Genomic DNA, 17766 nt, shown 5'->3' with positions numbered 1-17766 from the left:
GATGCTTCTTGCACTTCACTGGGCATCAGAATCTCTTAGAAGACCTGTGAAACCAAAAGGCTGTGTCCCATCTCCACAGTATGTGATCTAGGCAGAGCCTGAGAATGTCCGTTTCTAACAAGATCCCATGTGATACTGAAGTTGCTTGTTTTGCATCGAGTATCTGTGACCAGTGGCATGTACTGGGTAGCTTTCAGGACAATACCACACGGATGCTAAATAACTCATTCATCTGTGAGTGTGTTGAGTTTCTTAAAGGTTAAAAATTGAGTCTGCAGAATGCACATTAGGTCTGGGTTTCCATGACTCCAGAAAAGCATTGCATTCTTATTGGTCCCCATGAAAGTGCTGAGTCTCCCTCTAACATCCCTTTCGCAAAGGGGGCCAGACTGGAGGCCAAAAGGAAGTAAAAGAGCATCAGCTGGGCCATAACTGCCAAAAAAACCTGACTCAGGCTCAATGCCACAGGTGTCCTGACCATCTGTGCTGCTTGAACTCCAGCCTGGCAAGGCTGAACCTGATCCGTGTCCTTTACTGGTAATGCTGAATGTCAGCTTTCTCTATGATTCACAGGGGTGTGGCCATGAAAATACAGGAAGCCAATTCTTTAAACTAGCCCAGTTCCATCAGAGGAATGAAAGGATGTTTAGCATTCCATCTTCCATTGTGGTTCAGCCCTGGACCAGATGCATTGCTAAACAGGGAAGATCATTTGCCATGAAAGTTGCATGTAAAGATAGCAAATCAAGATGATTACTGAAAACAAACAAACACACAGGCAAAAAAAAATAAAAAACATTCCTTGGTCTGACAAATTCCTGGGATATTAGAAATTACAGCTTTACCTGTATCCCAGGGGAAAAGTTTGCAACAAACTGGAGCTAAAGGTGAAAAGCTTACTTGTACTTTGAAGAGCTTGTTTTGCAGAATAAATTTCAGATGAGCATAATTAAACCACTTCTTGGAGAACCGAGTCTGATTTCACTGGGCCTTTTAGTATATAAGATCTTTCATCAAGTGACTTTCATGGTCCTGATTGGAGCCCACTAATTATCCTAACCAGCTATTTTCATCGAGTGTGCGTCGTGGTGTGCTGACGTGCACATACATCCCAGCTCTACATCCCAAAATGCCGCAATCAATATTAATGTACTCTAAATCACACTTCCATCTGTTTCTGAATTAATAAAACACAAAATAGATGTCCTTATTTCCCTCTCTCTCTTTCTTTTAGCAAAATGCTTCAAAAGTCGCTCAGATACCATCTCCATGGGTAGGCAATGGAAAGTAAGTATTTTATAAAAATTGTTTTTTCATAAAAATGAGTGATTGAATAGGCCACAGATATTTTACATTGACAATTTGGGAGTGAAGATCAAATCCAAAACTATAGTCATTTCTGTGCACACAGAATTCTAGGCAGGTTTCAGCTGATGGCAAGATAGAAAAATTTAAACAGATGTGGCTCCACATTCTTTCACTATTTGATCTTTAAACCAAATTATGGCCATAAAAATATCTGCTAATGAGATGGCAAGCACCATGTCATTTCAGGGAGGCAGGGTAAAGTTAATTCCACTGCAGTGATTTGTCAATGATTCACTCAGTAATGAAAGGCCAATGAAATATTCATTGATATATGTATGGTAAGTGATGTTTAATAAAACCAAAGGCATAATAGAGGTGAAAATTTGAATACACTTAGTCAGTCAATTATCTGAGCCTTCATGGTGATTTTTATATTAATACTAAAATACCCTGACCTAAAAAATAAAAGCATGTATGCCAATCCAAGACTCCGTGAACTCACCCAGGCCCACAGACTGCTGGGGGCCTTGACTAGGCTTCACAACACTGCAGTGGACCAGGAGGAAATCATTAATCTGGACCTGAGGTTGCCCTTAGCCCACAGGATAAGATAAGTGGGCTCTTTTTCTCCAGGTTTGTTTTACTACCTCTAAAATGAAGGGGCTTGAGTCTTTGCTCCCATTTCCTGCATGGGGAACAGGAAATGTTTCTTCTTCTCTCTCACACCCCCCCCCATTTCTCTCTACTTTATCCTGTTTTGCAAAAATAAACCCTTGCTAAAATAATAAAAATAAAGATGCCTTCTGAGACCCACTGAAGAAATGTTGCTACAGAGGGCAATTTTGGATCCCATTAGTGTCTCCATCACAAACTTGCCATGCCTTGGCTAACTTGCCTGAACATTCATATCACCTCTGATACCAAAACCTCCAAGCCCATTTCCCACCAGTAGTGAGAAGAGAAATTAGATGTTTATAGACAATATAAGTTCACAAAGAGCCTGTTTTATGACTCCAGGCTGCTTTTTCAAATTTTCATCAGCTCAAAATTCTTGCATCTCTGATCAAAACACTTTCTTCAAGAGTAAAATAGTTTCCACTGCCACTTTATAAATATCTACAAAGCATACTCCAAATGCAGTGAGACAGTGAACTCTACTTTGAGATCATAAAAACATTCAGCATGAGGGAACAGATCCATTAAAAACTATACATTAACTCAATTACTGTATTGAAAGGAAGCACTGTTTAAATTGTTGAATTAGGTCTTACTCTTATATTGATGAACAAAAGGAAAAAACGCTTCTCTCTGGAAGTCCAGAAAATAAATATAACCATTGAAAAGCCCGGAGAAAGGCTCATTCTGTCTGAACACAGAATGAACTAAGGGCAAGGTCAGGTAAGCAGCTATTAAAGGATCACTGGGAAAAATTTTTTTAATTCTGAAACGAAAGAACTCAAACACATCCTAAGCTTCTGAAGTTACATTAAAAGCCCCATAAAATTATTTCCAAGCAGCTTCTGTCTGAAGAAAGAACACTCCCTTTGGTAGGCTGTTCAGCTTTTGAATCAGGCAACTCCAAATGTCACCCAGGGGTTACATCCTGTTCATTTAGCAAATGCTTCAGGCACATCTGCTCCTGGCCCTGTATGAGGGGATAGGGACTCAGAGATGAATTACATGTGGTTCATGCACCATAGAAAAATACAGTTCAGTGGAAGAAGATGACAGATATAAACAAAAGTGCTTTGGAAGCACTGGAGGAAGTTTGGGCCTTCCTGTATTGCCAGAGGGCTTGTTGTCTCTAAGCAAGACCATGGCCTGGCTTCCCAGTGAAATAGGATGATGGGCCCCAACAAGGACCTCCAACAGCACCTTATAGGGGCAGCATCCCTTGACTTCAAACCCTCCTTAACTGGCTGGTGATTGGGATATCAATTACCCAAAAATGGGTCTGACTACCTTATTCATGAATGAGGGCTCCACGGGGGAATATATGGAGAGATAAGCAAAGAGTTGAGAATAGACCCTCAGGAACTAGTTTCCACTGGGCCTAGGGGAAGAAAGTCCAAAAAAAGCAGTGGGAAGAAGGAGAAGAAAAATCTTGGTATAGGGCAGGGGTCAGCAAACTTTCTATAAATGGCTACATGCTACATAATTTGTGCTTTGTGGTCCCAAAGGCACAACCAAGATTTATATATATATATATGTATATATATATATATATATATATATATATATATATATATTTAAATTGAGAGACAAAAATTCCACAATATTTTACTGATGAAATTCTAAATATAAAATAGATAAGTATTTTTACTTATTTTTGAAAAATAAGTTTACTAATGCACAGTAAAGGGAATTCTTTATTGAAATAATATTTTTAATTGGTTTAATTAGAGTTCAAATTTAGTGCTCTTTCTCATCAAATCTATTGCACATGTTCATCTTTTCCAACCATCAATAGCTCATAGGCCATACAAGAACAAGAAGTGGGGCAAATTTGTAGATCTGTCATACAGTTCTGAAAGCCATGTTGTGGACAGTTTAAAAGGACTGTACAGCAATACCAAGTATCATAGAGAGATAACAAAAATAAATAGGGCTAAGAAGGCAACTGCATTTTGAGAGAAGGAGGCCATTGGAGGACTTCAGAAAAGCTGTTTCAGTACACAGGTAAATGTGGGTGCACTGTTGAAGCAGTTAGAAGAGGAGATATCTCCACTTGTTTGAGACACCGGCCAGTCCAATGAATGCAAGAGTCTAGTGGTCATCAGAGGGACCATCCAGATCAAGTAACTTATGAGTACTGTGCTGGTATGAACATAGATGACATACCTTTGAACTTGGGGAGAGAACTAGAAATAAACCAATGTGGACACAAAGATGAGGATGAAAGTGGACTGGACACAAGTCAGTTGAGATCTTTGAGTGATTAGGAAGACTTCAAAGTTGCAGGGTAGAATGGAAGGAAAAGGGGATTGAAGAGAAACAGATCTCTGTCAAACTCTGGCTCTTTGTGGAATTTTCTGTGTGGCCTTTTTAAAGGAACTGAGCTGCTTCTCTGAGGCCATATTGTTGTCTGTGAAACAGTGGCAGTAGGGATTTCCTTGCAGAGTTATCAGGAGGCTTAGACATAATGTTGATGAAGGCCTGAGAGCTTGCTTGGTACACAGTGGCTGGCCAACAAGTTGTGGTATAGCTGCTGCCACAGTTACTGTTGACATGGTTACCTTTTAAAGCTGGAAAGCAATAAGCTTTCTTGTGCCCAGAGCTCCTACAGCTCCTGGTGTATACTTCTCTATTTGCACATACCCTAAAATGGATTTTGCTCCTCTGTTAAACTGTGTTCTTTTAAGCTGAGAGGGCATTCATCCTTTCATTCACCAAATATTTACAGAGTGTCTACTATGTATGAGATACACTGCCAGGCCCTTTACAAACAAATCTTCATCCTCGTGTTATATAGGTTGTTCTCCTTCAACCTTAATGAGCACTTCATATATACTGGATACTAAATAAGGAATAGAGGCAAGTCATCCATTTGTTCACTGAGTACATATTATGTACCTGTCACTGTTCTAGCTGCTACAGTACAACACAGAACAGAATAGACAAAAATTCCTGCCTCCATTGGGGTTATGTTCTGTTGGGGAAAAGGAAATTAAAAATACATGATATGCTAGATGATGGTTAGTGTCATGGAGGAAATTGAAAAAAAGAAAGAGGACAGATAGGCTTCTGGGGAGAGGAAAAGAGGCAATGATAGAGCCTTCAATAAGCCTGTTAGAGAAGTATGACAGTGGAGCAAACCATGCAAGTATCTGGGGGATATGAATTCCAAGCGGAAAGAAGTGGGAGATATGCCACATGAGTTCAAGGAAGAACAAGGGGCCAAGGGTGGCTATGAGGTAAGTGAATTGAGAAGGATGGTGGGTTGGACCAAGATGGTAGGGGTGGAAATTATAGGAAGCATATGATCATGTGTGCATACTCATTGGCATATGCATTGGAAGTATGGAGCAAAGAACAAGACCTGTGAATAGACACACAGAAAGAGTACTGGTGAGGGCCAGGTTGGATTGGAGAGAACACAAAGATGTATGAGGTCTGCATCAACCCTCTATCTTTCCCACAGTCATGATTTCTTAGGCACATTTAATTTTTTCATTTCATTAGTACAATGTGGTATGTAGACTTGCTCATTTGAGCATCAGATCATAGATCTTAGTATAAGAACAGTAACGGGCCACAACAGATTCCCTAACCTTGCTCTTCTTGCCTCCATTATTGACTAATTAAAGAAAGAAAGTAAGGACTGAAATGAAAAGAAAGCCTCTCAATGACATTTCAGTGTAATAAATGAAAAGCACTTTTGTAAATTGGCATGTACTAATTGGACATATTTGTGAGGTACAGTGTGATAATTCGATACATGCATACAATGCGTAATGGTCAAATCAGTAATAAGCATTTCAGTTCCTTAAACATACATAACTTCTTTCTGCTGGAAAACTTCAAACTCTTCTAAGTCTTTATAAAATAAATAATAGGTTATTATGAAGTGTGCTATAGTGTATGCTATAGAACACTAGAATTGGTACTTTCTATCTATTTACATTTTATGTATGCTATCCAACTTCCATCTATCCCTCTCCCTCTAACCCTTTCCTAGCCTATAGTGGCCAAGATTCTATTCTCACTTTCTATGAAAGAAAATTTTTTTAGCTTCCATATCTGAGAGAAAAATGGGCTTTTCAAGATGTATGAGGTAATGAAACAGGGTTGTTTTTTCCTTGTCTGTTACAGACATGATTGGAAAGCATTGAATTCAATCTTTTATTTCCATATAGGAAAGCAAGGCTCAAAAAGGGAAAGGGACATACACACAGACACATAGCAATTTTGTGGCAGGGTTTGGGATTAGAATCCAAGTCTCTTGGGGTTCCAGCACCACACAGTCCCGTTTCTAACATTTGTGTCACCTAACAGCTTTGTCATTTTCTCTGGAGATTACAAATGAGAACATATTCCTTTTTATCATAAATTGACATTTAAGACTTAATGACCATCACTAGGGAAAAAGTACTAGAAAATAGCACTTTCAACCTATTACAGCAAAGAAATACAGCTCCTACTGCTTTTTTGTCATTAGCTAACCTTTGTGTGCTACATACCTTTAGCTTGGACATCTTCCCAACCCACTCCTGCCTTGAGAATAAATTGTTCTGTCAAGAAGCAAGAAACTATCCCAAAAATCATAAGCATATGAGGAAAACTCACATGCTCTTAAACCACAAAATAACAGAGCAAATGTGACCAGAACATACCAGAAGATATACCCTATTGGCAGGAATACTATAAATGTCACATGTGGCTATGGGCACAGTCTATGTGAGTCTGGAGGAGAGAATTTCAGCCAAAATTGCTCCTACTGCTCCCAGAGCTAGTCAGTAGCACTTCAGCATTTCAGCACGTTTGATTTCTATTCCCCCAAATCAAATGCATGTGCTGCCTGACAGAGTGTTCATCCATTCTGTGAGCAGGTGTAGACTCTAAGAAACACAGCCACCCTGCAAATAAAGAGTTGCCAACATCAGCAACTGGTAAGGGGTTGGGGTGGGAGATGAGACCAGGCTCCTTGATGATATGCTAGGTTGTAGAGGAGATGCCTTCAAACATACAGACTCTCAGAGTCCCAAACAGAGCTTTCCCTCATTTCTATTGCTTATTTATTAATTTAGTTTTTTATTTTTTTTTTACAGACAAAGTCTCATGGCATTACCCAGGCTGGCCTCGAACTCTTACCTCCTAGTATCTTTTTGCCTCAGCCTCCCAAGTAGCTGGGATTACAGGCACACATCACCACCCCCAGCTCCCCATTTCTTTTACTCCCACAAAATGTTCTGTCCTGATAAACTGGCTTTGCCTAAAATGTTGTTTAAAGTATGACTGAAAGAGGATAGGCAAGCCGTGGAGCAAACAGCCCTTCCTCCTGTGCACAGGAATCCACTCATATATTCAGGGCTGTCCCAGAAAACCTCACAGCAGACCAACCTAAGCCCAGACCCGGGAAGAAAAATTACCTCCATGCTGTGTGCAGCCAGCAGGTAACATCTTGTTAGTGATATTCAAGAATTGAATGAAAATCAAACCAAACTCTGGTACTACCCAAAGTAGGAACTCCAAAGACTTCTCTTTACAAACCAGCATGCAAGTGAACAGTCACCAATTAACAGCCATCTCTGTAGCATGTCTTAAACAATCCTAAAGAGATAGTCATAATTCTACTTTTTTCCACCTTTCTTAATACAGCTCCTTGGGGGGCTTTTAAGACAGTGGTAACTGTATTTGGAACAAACTGTCATTGCAGCTTCCACAAAACACTTTGATGGTAGGCCAATATTGCACATCAAGTGTTCTGTAACTGCCAGTAGCCATTCTGGCAGCAAGTAGAGAAATCATCACAGCTCTGCGCTGCTCCTTTCTCTGAAACATTGCAACAGTTGTCATATAAATTCAAAGTAAGGGCTACATTTGTAAGTAGAATGAATGTCAGAGACAGATTCACCCAGCTCTCTGGTATTTTAAAACGAAAACAGCAGTGCGCCCTCTGGTCGTCAGAGGCAGTGAGGACTTCCGTGTTTCAGGTTAGAAAATGAGAAAGGATGCTCATTCCACAGCCTAGCACTGCATCCTGGGGTAGGTTAGTCAGCTGAAGCAAGTCTGCAGTGGTGATAAGCTCTTTCTACACCAGAGCCTCTGGAGAAAGCTATTTTGTTGCCTAAAGTTATATAGGTTATACTCTGAGAAGAGCCACTGGGATGTGGGAACAAGCTGCACTCCACTGAGGCTTCACATATGTTTACCACACTAAATTTTGCTCTGCCAATGGTATTCTGAGGACATTCCAGTGTGATGAGAGAGGCCTATAGCCCTGCTGTCACTCATTCCTACTCTAACAAGGCCTGTCTCCTTCCATTTTCTAGGAACACTCCATCCCCAGTGTCCCTCAACAATGTCTCTCCCATCAATGCAATGGGAAACTGTAACAACGGCCCAGTCACCATCCCCCAACGCATTCACCACATGGCTGCTAGTCATGTCAACATCACTAGCAATGTGTTGCGGGGCTACGAACACTGGGATATGGCAGACAAACTGACAAGAGAAAACAAAGGTATGCTCATCTGCTCTACCCATTGCTCACAGATTGGGATGGAGTTGACTGTGCTTTGAAGTATTTGAGTTGTCCTTAGTGGCCTAATATCCTTCAGTCTCTCTGCTTTCAAGATGACAAGAAGTTAGCTCAAGGCTGACACAGTGACCTATTTTTGCTGAGAGACTGAAAAAGGCCTGAAATTTTGTTCTCCCGTAAAGCCTTTTAACTAATCCAGATTGTGATGTATTGGTAACTGACTGTTTTGGAATTTCACTCAGTGACAAGGGTCAACACCAAGAAGCAGAGGCAAAGGCAAAAAGAATGATTTGCAAATTATTTAAGATCGTGTTGGCTTCTGTTAACTTTATTGTTTTAAGAGCCAAGGTGCAGCTGCGGTCATCTACTTTCATTATAATCATCAACTCTGGTTGAATACATGATGATGTAGCTTGCATTTGGAAGCAAGGAGCAAAGCTTGAAGCAGACAGCTAGAATGAAGGATCATGGTCCTGTTCATAGGAACATATGAGGTTTGCTGCAGAACAAATGCAAAGAGGACCCTGCTTCACCAGAAAGTAGGTCAATAATCATCAGTGCCTCACTCTGCCATCTTTGACCTTAGCTGTCATTTAGATGCTAAAGGTAGGAAGCAAAAACAAGACCGCACTTTTGCCCCGGCCATTGATTGATTTGACTGATTCTGGCATAGCAGTTACAGACTGTCCTACTGCAGTCAAGGTGGGGACAAATGTGGACTTTCAGAATCAGACTGCAAAGAAGTCATAAGCTGGCTAGAATAGTAGAAATTTTTGGCCAGTAATGGGGTGGTTGTCTTCAGTGCCCGATTATAGAATGATTCACAGTCTTCTCAGACCCTTGTCCTTGCTACTATACTGCTAAGCATGTGGGAAAACAGTCCCAGTGGAGTAGGAAGGATGTAGATTTTGTACTAATTTAAGATTGGATTCTGCCAGGTCACGCGCTATCTGGGAAACCTTTGCAAGTTACTTAAATGTGTGAATTACTTCCTTGTTTCCATCCTTATAATGAATATAATAATGATGGTGGTGAAACTACCCAAAAGGGTAATAGAGATGAATGAAATATGTAAAACACCTAGTATAAAATATTAGGTGCATGATAGAAATCCTATAAATAATTGTTATCCTTCCTTGATCTATATTATCTGTCTGTATAACTGAAAGATTCTTTGGCTATCAAAACACATTCCATAATTTGAAACACTGACCCTGAGCCCAGATATATACTTATACTGACTCCTAGGAATATGTACATATATTGGTTACCAATTTCTGTATCACAGGTACTGCACTGTTAACTTTGTTATTTATTATCTAATTTACCCCCATTTTATAGATGAAGAAACTGAGTTTCTATGAAATTAAAAAACTTACCCTTGATAAAAGACTTCTTAATGTTTGCTAAAAGCAGGAATTGAATGTGGAAGTATCTGATTCCAGAATCTCAACTCTTAATCAATAGACTACACTGCCCATTTAGAAAGCAAGATTAATAATAGGTCCTCAGAGACCTTTGGTGAGATCCTGAACTCAATTATCTAAACAAAGAGCAGTTTTTACCTTCTCTGCTTTTCAGGCTTTCTGCAAACCCAGAGACAACTGATCCAGACAACCAGATCTATCCAAGGGTTCTAGAATTGCAAAGACATAGGCATTTTAAGATTTGTCTAGTTTGTCTGGCTCCATTGTGTCATATTTTGTATTGGTAACTAGATAGCCATTTGATATTTATGGATTTATTTTTTGCATCCATTTTCAAAATCTGTTAAAGCAATTCCTTCTAAATTAACTGGAGAACTTTCTGGAAGTGATGTGATGGTTGTGCTAATGTTAAGGTGCTAATCTTGTCATTAGTACAGCCTGTCAAGGAGGTGCTAAATTCTCCACCTGATATTGAATCAAAACAACTTCATCATTCTACCAGCAGAGAGAGAATACAGCCCTGGTTGTACTGTCATTGGGCTTTTCAGTAAATTAGGGAAAGGACCTAGCTTGGAATTTTCTACTCATAGCCTTGAGTTTACCACACATATTATTTCTGGTCTGCTTAGATTTGGAGATTCTTCTCCCATCTGGCTAGTGTAGATTTAAGAAATGAGAGAACTGAGGAGCTTCTCTTTGGATAGGAACTCTGTGCCCCACTGTAGACAACTGTGCACTTGCACTTTTTTCCAGGCAATTGCACCATGGAGATGGGTTAGATTGGCTCTCTCGGTAGAAGGTCCCATCTGCCTCCTGCCTTTCCACCCATGTAGCTGCAGATAGCTTATTGCAGAAAGTTCTGGTGCCAAAATAGGCTAAAAGGGTATATGCTGTCCTCTGGCCCCTGTTGACTATCCTCAGAAGCCCTGCTCCTTTTTTACCCCAGCTGAGTACACTACTCCCTTGAAGTATTCATTAAAACAATGACCTGGGTATCTAGTTAGTGCTACAGGAAGCTTTGCACAGAATGCCCAGGGGATGTCTTGCCTCATATGAGGCTCACATTCATTCAATAAAAACTAGGTCCTTTAACATTTTCCTCAGTATTGTGTTACTTAAGAAAATATTTTAGATGCCAAAAAGTGGTTTACTAATTTATCAGCAGAAATTGCTTTTATTGCATAGTACAGGTTAAAAAGTATCACATAATCAAATGAAGTTGATACCTAGAGAAGGAGCCCATATGTTATATATAACGTGAATAATAAAGGCATTGTTTAATGAAATACCATCTGCTGAGCAATCAAGCACATGTAACCCATGCATGGAAATTGCTTTCCAAGAAGGCAAGAGAGCATTTTAGGACAGTCTCCAGTTCTACTCCCACTTCAGATCCAGATTTCTTACCATCAATCAGCATAAGATGATTCCCTTATGACTGAGCCTGCTTCCTCTGTGGAGAGCTGACAAAGAGGATTCCAGAGAACCCTCTCCTAACCAGGTGTCAGACAAGTCAATTCAAGCATGACAAAGGGGCACCTAGTTAGTTCTTCAACATCGTATACTCTTTCCCACATACACCCTTCCCTAACAAGGACATTGTAAAACTCCAGTCATACCACTTAGTAGTGGAGCCTCAGGGTTGCCCTCCTTCTCCAAGTCACCCAGAGGGAATCAGCTAGGCCTTCTTCCTGTCAGAGGGATGGGGAAATTTGTTAAGTAAAAGATACTATTTTCCATCCCTAGAAACTGATAAGACTTACTAATTGACATTCCTCCAAGACATTTATTTATCTCTGATGGCTCTAATTGCTGATCAGATTCAGTGGCTTTGTCAATACCATGCCAAGAAAATTCAGTAAACTCAATTCATTTAGATAAATGGAAAAAATATTTTCAATTTAATAGCACATAGAATGTAAAATGGTTTGATATCAGACATCAAATAGACCCCTTTTGTGTATAAGGACCCTTTTCTAAATATTAATTTATAATATATAAAAACATATATTTATAATAAGGTATAAAATAAATACATTTATGTATAATTCATGTGTATATTTAAGTATGTAAATATATGTAAATTGATATATATGTAGAGAAGTAGATTATATATTTGTATATATAACGTATACTGATTGTGTGTATATTAAATTTCCACAGAAGTATAATTTTAGAATATGCTGTCTGAGAAAATATATATTGGTATAAAACACTTATGAGGAATTAAGCAGATTGAAATAAATTTTATTAATCACAATAACATAAACATTATTCATGCTGATGAGTTATTTGGAGCTCAGTAAAGAATAACATAATAGCACTTAATATACATATGCAATTTTGATTTCCTAGTAGATATTCTATGATGTTTTGTTGGATGGATGAATGAATGGATGGATGGATAGATGGATGATTGGATGGAAGAACAAATGGAAAATTTTCCAGTGTCCACATGATTGTGATATTATGTGATGGTGTCATCTCAATCAATCCAATGTATATTTCCATGATATTATTTAAAGGCCTCACACAGAGCTGTTCTGATTTTCAGAATTCTTTGGCGATCTGGACACATTGATGGGGCCCCTGACCCAGCACAGCAGCATGACCAATCTCGTCCGCTACGTTCGCCAGGGACTGTGTTGGCTTCGCATCGATGCCCATTTGTTGTAGTGGGTACTCTCCCATCTGTAGCTTCACGGCCCATCACTCTACCTCTACCAGTGCACTGGCAGTCACTGGTGGAACTCCACTCATTTGGGAAAGTTCTCTTTGGTTATGTTTATTTTTATGCTTCTTTTGATATCTGTGAAAAACTGAAGTCATTGTTAAGTGGACACTACAACTTGAGAGCAGTGTTATGTTGCATTATTTTTCAGTATTTGATATGCATTTCTCAGATCCCACCATATTTTTGTGCTTTATGGAATGATAGTCCCTACATATTTTTTTTAATCCACACTACCAAAACAAAGAATGGGAAGCACATGTAATGATGACAGGTTCCTGAGAAATTAAACAAGTGGTCTTACGTCCATATGAGAATTTACGTGCAAGGGACCTGCAAACATTTTTAGCAACAGCCATCCCCCAAACTATAATCTTATGTTCAGAAAAGAATGTATGTCCGAATTCATTGTTAAACTTTTGTGGTTCCCACTGGCTAAATCTTCAGGTGAGAATTTTCATTGTCAAAACCCACTAGTTCAATATTGTAGCAACATCATAAAATCAAGAGGATTAAGGGAGAAAAGGGCATAGTAATGTTGCTCTTGAAATTATGCTATGCCGTACAAGCAGAAGACTTTTTGTTAGCATCCCATTTCTGATTCCTTATTTTTAAAAATGATTTTAATGATGACAAGGTGGAGCAACACTTACTTCAACAGTGTTAGGCATCAGCTGGCACAAATATTTTTGAGCTTCATGATTTGAAACTGAAATCCTCACCTGAGATTCTCTTTGTGCAAAGCTGTCCTTTTGAGGAGCAGTTTGATGGATACACTCTTTAGTAGCCAAAATGCTACCCTCGTCTTAGAGCTGGAAGATAAGACAAGTCTGGAAAATGTCCCATAAGGAAGTTACACCTCTGCCTCCTTTGCGGTCAGTAGGCAGATCCATAACTGGCAGAACTTCTAAGTTGTATTTTGTTCATATCTATAGAAACAGAAGTCAAGGTATACACTCCCTGGAAGTAATAATATACAAGTTGATTTCTAGTGGATTCAAAAGCTGGACTTCTCCAATTATTATCCATATTTCTTAAGAATTTCATGGGGTTACTTTTTTCTACTTTCATTTTTCTTTTATCTTTTTCCTTTCCTTTTATTTTTTTGACTTTTGAATGAAATACAATCACTGATTCTATTAAAGTTTATGCTAGTATGAATCATTTTCATGAAAACTCCAAAGAAAACTCTAAACTCTGTAAGTGGTAGCTAACTTTTTAAAAATGAGTCTTGGGATAATGCTTCATTCTGAAGTGCTTTGCTTTGAAAGAGCCCTGAAGACTGAGACCAGTTCACCTACTTTGGAGCATTTCCTTCTCAGTTATGAGTATCTCCCCTCCTTATGATCTACATTCATCTTATGTCCCTTAACATTACCGTGTAAATATCATCACTGGTGTTCCAGCCCACCAGAAGATTCCCCCACTGTAGTAAATACTATCCATGCATTAGTTACTTGTAACTACCTGCTGGCATATAATTCCATGTAGCCTTTAATCTATTGAGTTGTTGAATTCTGCTCACTGATATAACCAGATAAATAATAGATATGCACATGAAAAATGCAAGCTTGTATGATTTCTAAAGCAAGTCATGCAGGTCTGTGATGGGAACAGCAGGTGATCGTTCTTCATTCTCATTGTCAAGGTTAGATACATCCCCAGTTGCAAAAGAGTCAGACTTGAGCTCTGCTCTAGTCATCTTTTGTTTAAGACCCTTTGTTGTGTAATAAGGTTGTGGAAGTTGTACTCCAATTACTAATGACATGTTGTTAATATGCCTGATGGGAGCATCCCAGCAGCTGAACCCTGCACTTTTTATGCTCCCTCTGTGGTTGAGCTTTATGTTTACAGTCTCAACAGCAATGCTTATGCACACAGAAACATATGCACACATGCACACACACACACACACACACACACACACAAATGAAACCTGAATCTTTTCTGAGCCTCTTAAATGAGGAAAATGAAAGTATGAAAGACTCTCAACACCCAAATCAGGTTTCACATACAAAATTAAGCAGATGACTTTGCAGTGACTCAAGTGCTCTGTTTTCCATGGCCTACCAGGTAGAGTACCTGGCTATTATTTTATAAGAAGCCCACTGGCTTGACTTGTAAGTCAAATCAAGACTACGATCCTAAACCATTATAGATTTAGGAATATATTCTTCTTGAAATTCAATCTCTAGAAACTAGAAATTAAAAGGCTAGGGGCAATTTCCCAGAGAAATAAATATATTGCCTCATGGATGAAAGAGCTATAGCTCTAGTTTCAACAACTTGTTATATCTACTTACATACAACAGGGAGGCAAGAGGATTCTCTGCCATCTCTGGTGGCTGAGTGTAAAGTGTGTGCCAAGTCAGCAGTGCAATTATCAAATCTGACAGCCGAGCTCTGGATCACCACCTGATTATTTAGTAGGCCCATTTTAATGCAGTTTAGAAACCAATTAAACATGGAGGATGAATTACTTTTCTATCCCTGGAGATGAGACATCTTCCATTTCATGATTAAGGATTGTTGCTGTTTTCTAGGCACTCTATTCATCACATTATAAATGGTGATGTGCATCATAGGTGTGCAGCTATTTGAGAGATTGAGGGATTGAGATGTTTTGTCAAGTGAATCTCTTCAATATACCAGTTTGTGGGAGGAATAAGAGACATGTGAATGGCACTGAGAGATCATGCCTCTAGATCTTGATGGAGGCTTTGTGAGACACGTCTAAATAAACATGTGGAGGTAGGGTAATGGACAGAGTAACAGACAGCTCCATCTGAGTAAGTATAAGGATTAATGTCAGCCCTGCAACATGATCCAGGTAGGGCCACCACTATGCCTTCATTTGTCACTCAAGCTCCAACCACAGAGAGTCTGACAAGTTTGTGTTATGGTGTTGGCTTGGTTTTGTGTTTTTATTTAGTTTTGGACTTTTTCGTGGTTTTGCCACATTACTGTCTGAGTTTGGTAGGTAGGGTTAATTTTAAAAGAGTTTACTAGTATGGTCCTTGGGGTAGAATTTAGCTGTAAGCATGTTGTTAGCCAGCCCATAGACTGTTAATTACTTAATAATGTCATTTGGAAAATACTAGTAGTTTTATATTCAGATGACATAAATGGAAAAGCAGATTAGCTATTGCTACTTTTAAAAGACATGAGGTTGGGATGCATACATTTTCCATGTAATGAAATGTAAAGATCCAAGTCTTCAGTCAAAAGTTGCAAAATTAGAAACCATTGGCTAAAATGTGTTTTGTTGAGCTTCCAAATGGATGGATTGTCATTTGGACATTATATCTCAAAATATCTTGGACTTGGTCTGCATTGGAAAGATCCTTGTTCTATTATATCTTTCCTGAAGTTATCTAAATCAGATTTTGTTTTGTTCCAATTTTGCATCCTGGAGGTTGAAGTTGGAGTTTGAAGTTGAAAAGCATTTTTGAAGGCAGACTCGATTGAGTTGTGAGGGTGAAGCCCTCATATAGTTCTCAACAGACATGATAAAATTCACCTGCATGAGTTAGCAGGTGGGAGAACCAAACTGGATCACTGGGTAGGACTACTCAGTAAAGCAATGAACTGCTTGCTTAGAGCAGCATCACTATGCCCATTGAGAAAAAAATGTGTGGCCACATAAGATAGCTACACAATATCAAGCAAATGGGTGGATTCAGTGCCCCCAAATTCAATTCTGTGGGGGAAAATATTGAGCCAGTTGTCAGTGTTGTGTTAACAACTGGCAGACTAAATTCTTTGTCGTCGTCATTCTCGTTGTTGCTGTTGTTGTTTCTCATTTCCACTCGCACAGCCTTATTCTCATAATTAAACTGATTCATTTTCTCTTTGGTGTTAGCAAACTCCAACAACAAAAATGGCATCTGTGTATTGATAATCAGCATTTACCCTGGCAGGAGACTGATCAGATAGGCTGGTCTCAAACATTAATCCTACCTTCTGATATTTCCAGCAAAAGAGAAAGTATAAGTTCCCTTTCCATTCTCCTCCTCACAAATCTAGAAGCCCTCTTTACCAAGAGCATCACATTTCTCTGTAATCTTCTGACAAGAAAATTGCATTGTGGGGAGGGCAGAGGGGGGATGTGGGTGGGGGGAGGAGGGTGGGGAAGCCTCTAGAGGCCAGATTGCAGTTCATGCCCCTTCCTGCTTCTGACATGAAATGTTAAAGATTCATTCATAGTGCTCTCATTGGGTTAGGTGACACAGAACTGCTTTTCAGATCCATGGTCAATCATTCTTCTGAGATTGGAGCTTTGCTGTTTCATTAACTGTGCAGTGTAGACTAATGGTGTTTAATAAAAATCATTCAAAATTTCAAACTTTTTTGCCAGTGACCTCAATTTTGTTGGCTCTTTGATTTGTATCAGACTTTGAGGATGGAGGGGGAAGCAAAGAAGGCTAGTAGGCCCATGGTAAGATGCTGCAGCAGCAAATCCAGGCCTGCCTGCCAGCCAGCAGTAACTGGTATAAGCAGAAAGCAGACCAGCTGTGGGAAATGTCCTGAAGAATGCCCCAGTGGATGCTTTCAGCAGGGGATAACTTGTTCCTATGGGGGACTCCTTGTTCTCCAGTCTCCAAAGCAAGAAGCCAGCTGCCTTATCTGGAGAGAACTCTAAATGATTTACCTATTTGGTTTTGTCCTGTATCACTTTCGTGGCTACAAAATAAAAGTATTTCTGAGAGTAGAGGCCAAGTGCTGACAATAACCAAATGCACCCCAGATGCTCAGACACTTCTGTGTTTCTGCAGGGTTTATAAAATTGGGGGAGAAGGAATCCCTGGACAGGAAGCAAAATTGGGAAAATTCCAATAGGCTGTGTTGATGTCCAGAACTTTGGTCAGCCTAGCATGCAATGAGTGGTGTGCTGACAAAATGTTTCACAACCAGCAAATACAAAGCTCCTGCTTGTAGCATTTGCGAATTCCATGGTATAAATACTCCTACCGTAGTTGATGTCAAGCTACTAATTGTGACATCAGTGAACGCTGGCTTGGGAGCAGATGCATACCATCATCTCTTGTGAGCTTGGGAAAACCAGCTCCAACATACTACTGGATGGAGCCAAGGAAGGT

At 39.4% G+C, this 17766-nt stretch overlaps 1 protein-coding gene across 3 annotated transcripts in view; it reads left to right on the top strand.

The window, feature by feature from the left end:
• Nucleotides 1–16756, top strand: part of Aff2 (ALF transcription elongation factor 2) — a 478328-nt gene extending 461572 nt beyond the window's left edge. For all 3 annotated transcript variants that reach the window (XM_074064173.1, XM_074064171.1, XM_074064172.1), the window contains 3 exons: nucleotides 1235–1287; nucleotides 8301–8491; nucleotides 12491–16756. In XM_074064173.1, coding sequence (XP_073920274.1) covers nucleotides 1235–1287; nucleotides 8301–8491; nucleotides 12491–12612 — 366 coding nt within the window. In that variant the 3' untranslated portion in view covers nucleotides 12613–16756. The remainder of the gene's footprint in view (nucleotides 1–1234; nucleotides 1288–8300; nucleotides 8492–12490) is intronic.
• Nucleotides 16757–17766: the final 1010 nt, after the last annotated feature.

The sequence above is a fragment of the Castor canadensis genome, chromosome X, assembly GCF_047511655.1.
Source record: "Castor canadensis chromosome X, mCasCan1.hap1v2, whole genome shotgun sequence".
Classification (NCBI taxonomy): domain Eukaryota; kingdom Metazoa; phylum Chordata; class Mammalia; order Rodentia; family Castoridae; genus Castor; species Castor canadensis.
Note: the sequence above shows the minus strand (reverse complement) of the source record. Positions and strands in the feature narration are given on the sequence as shown.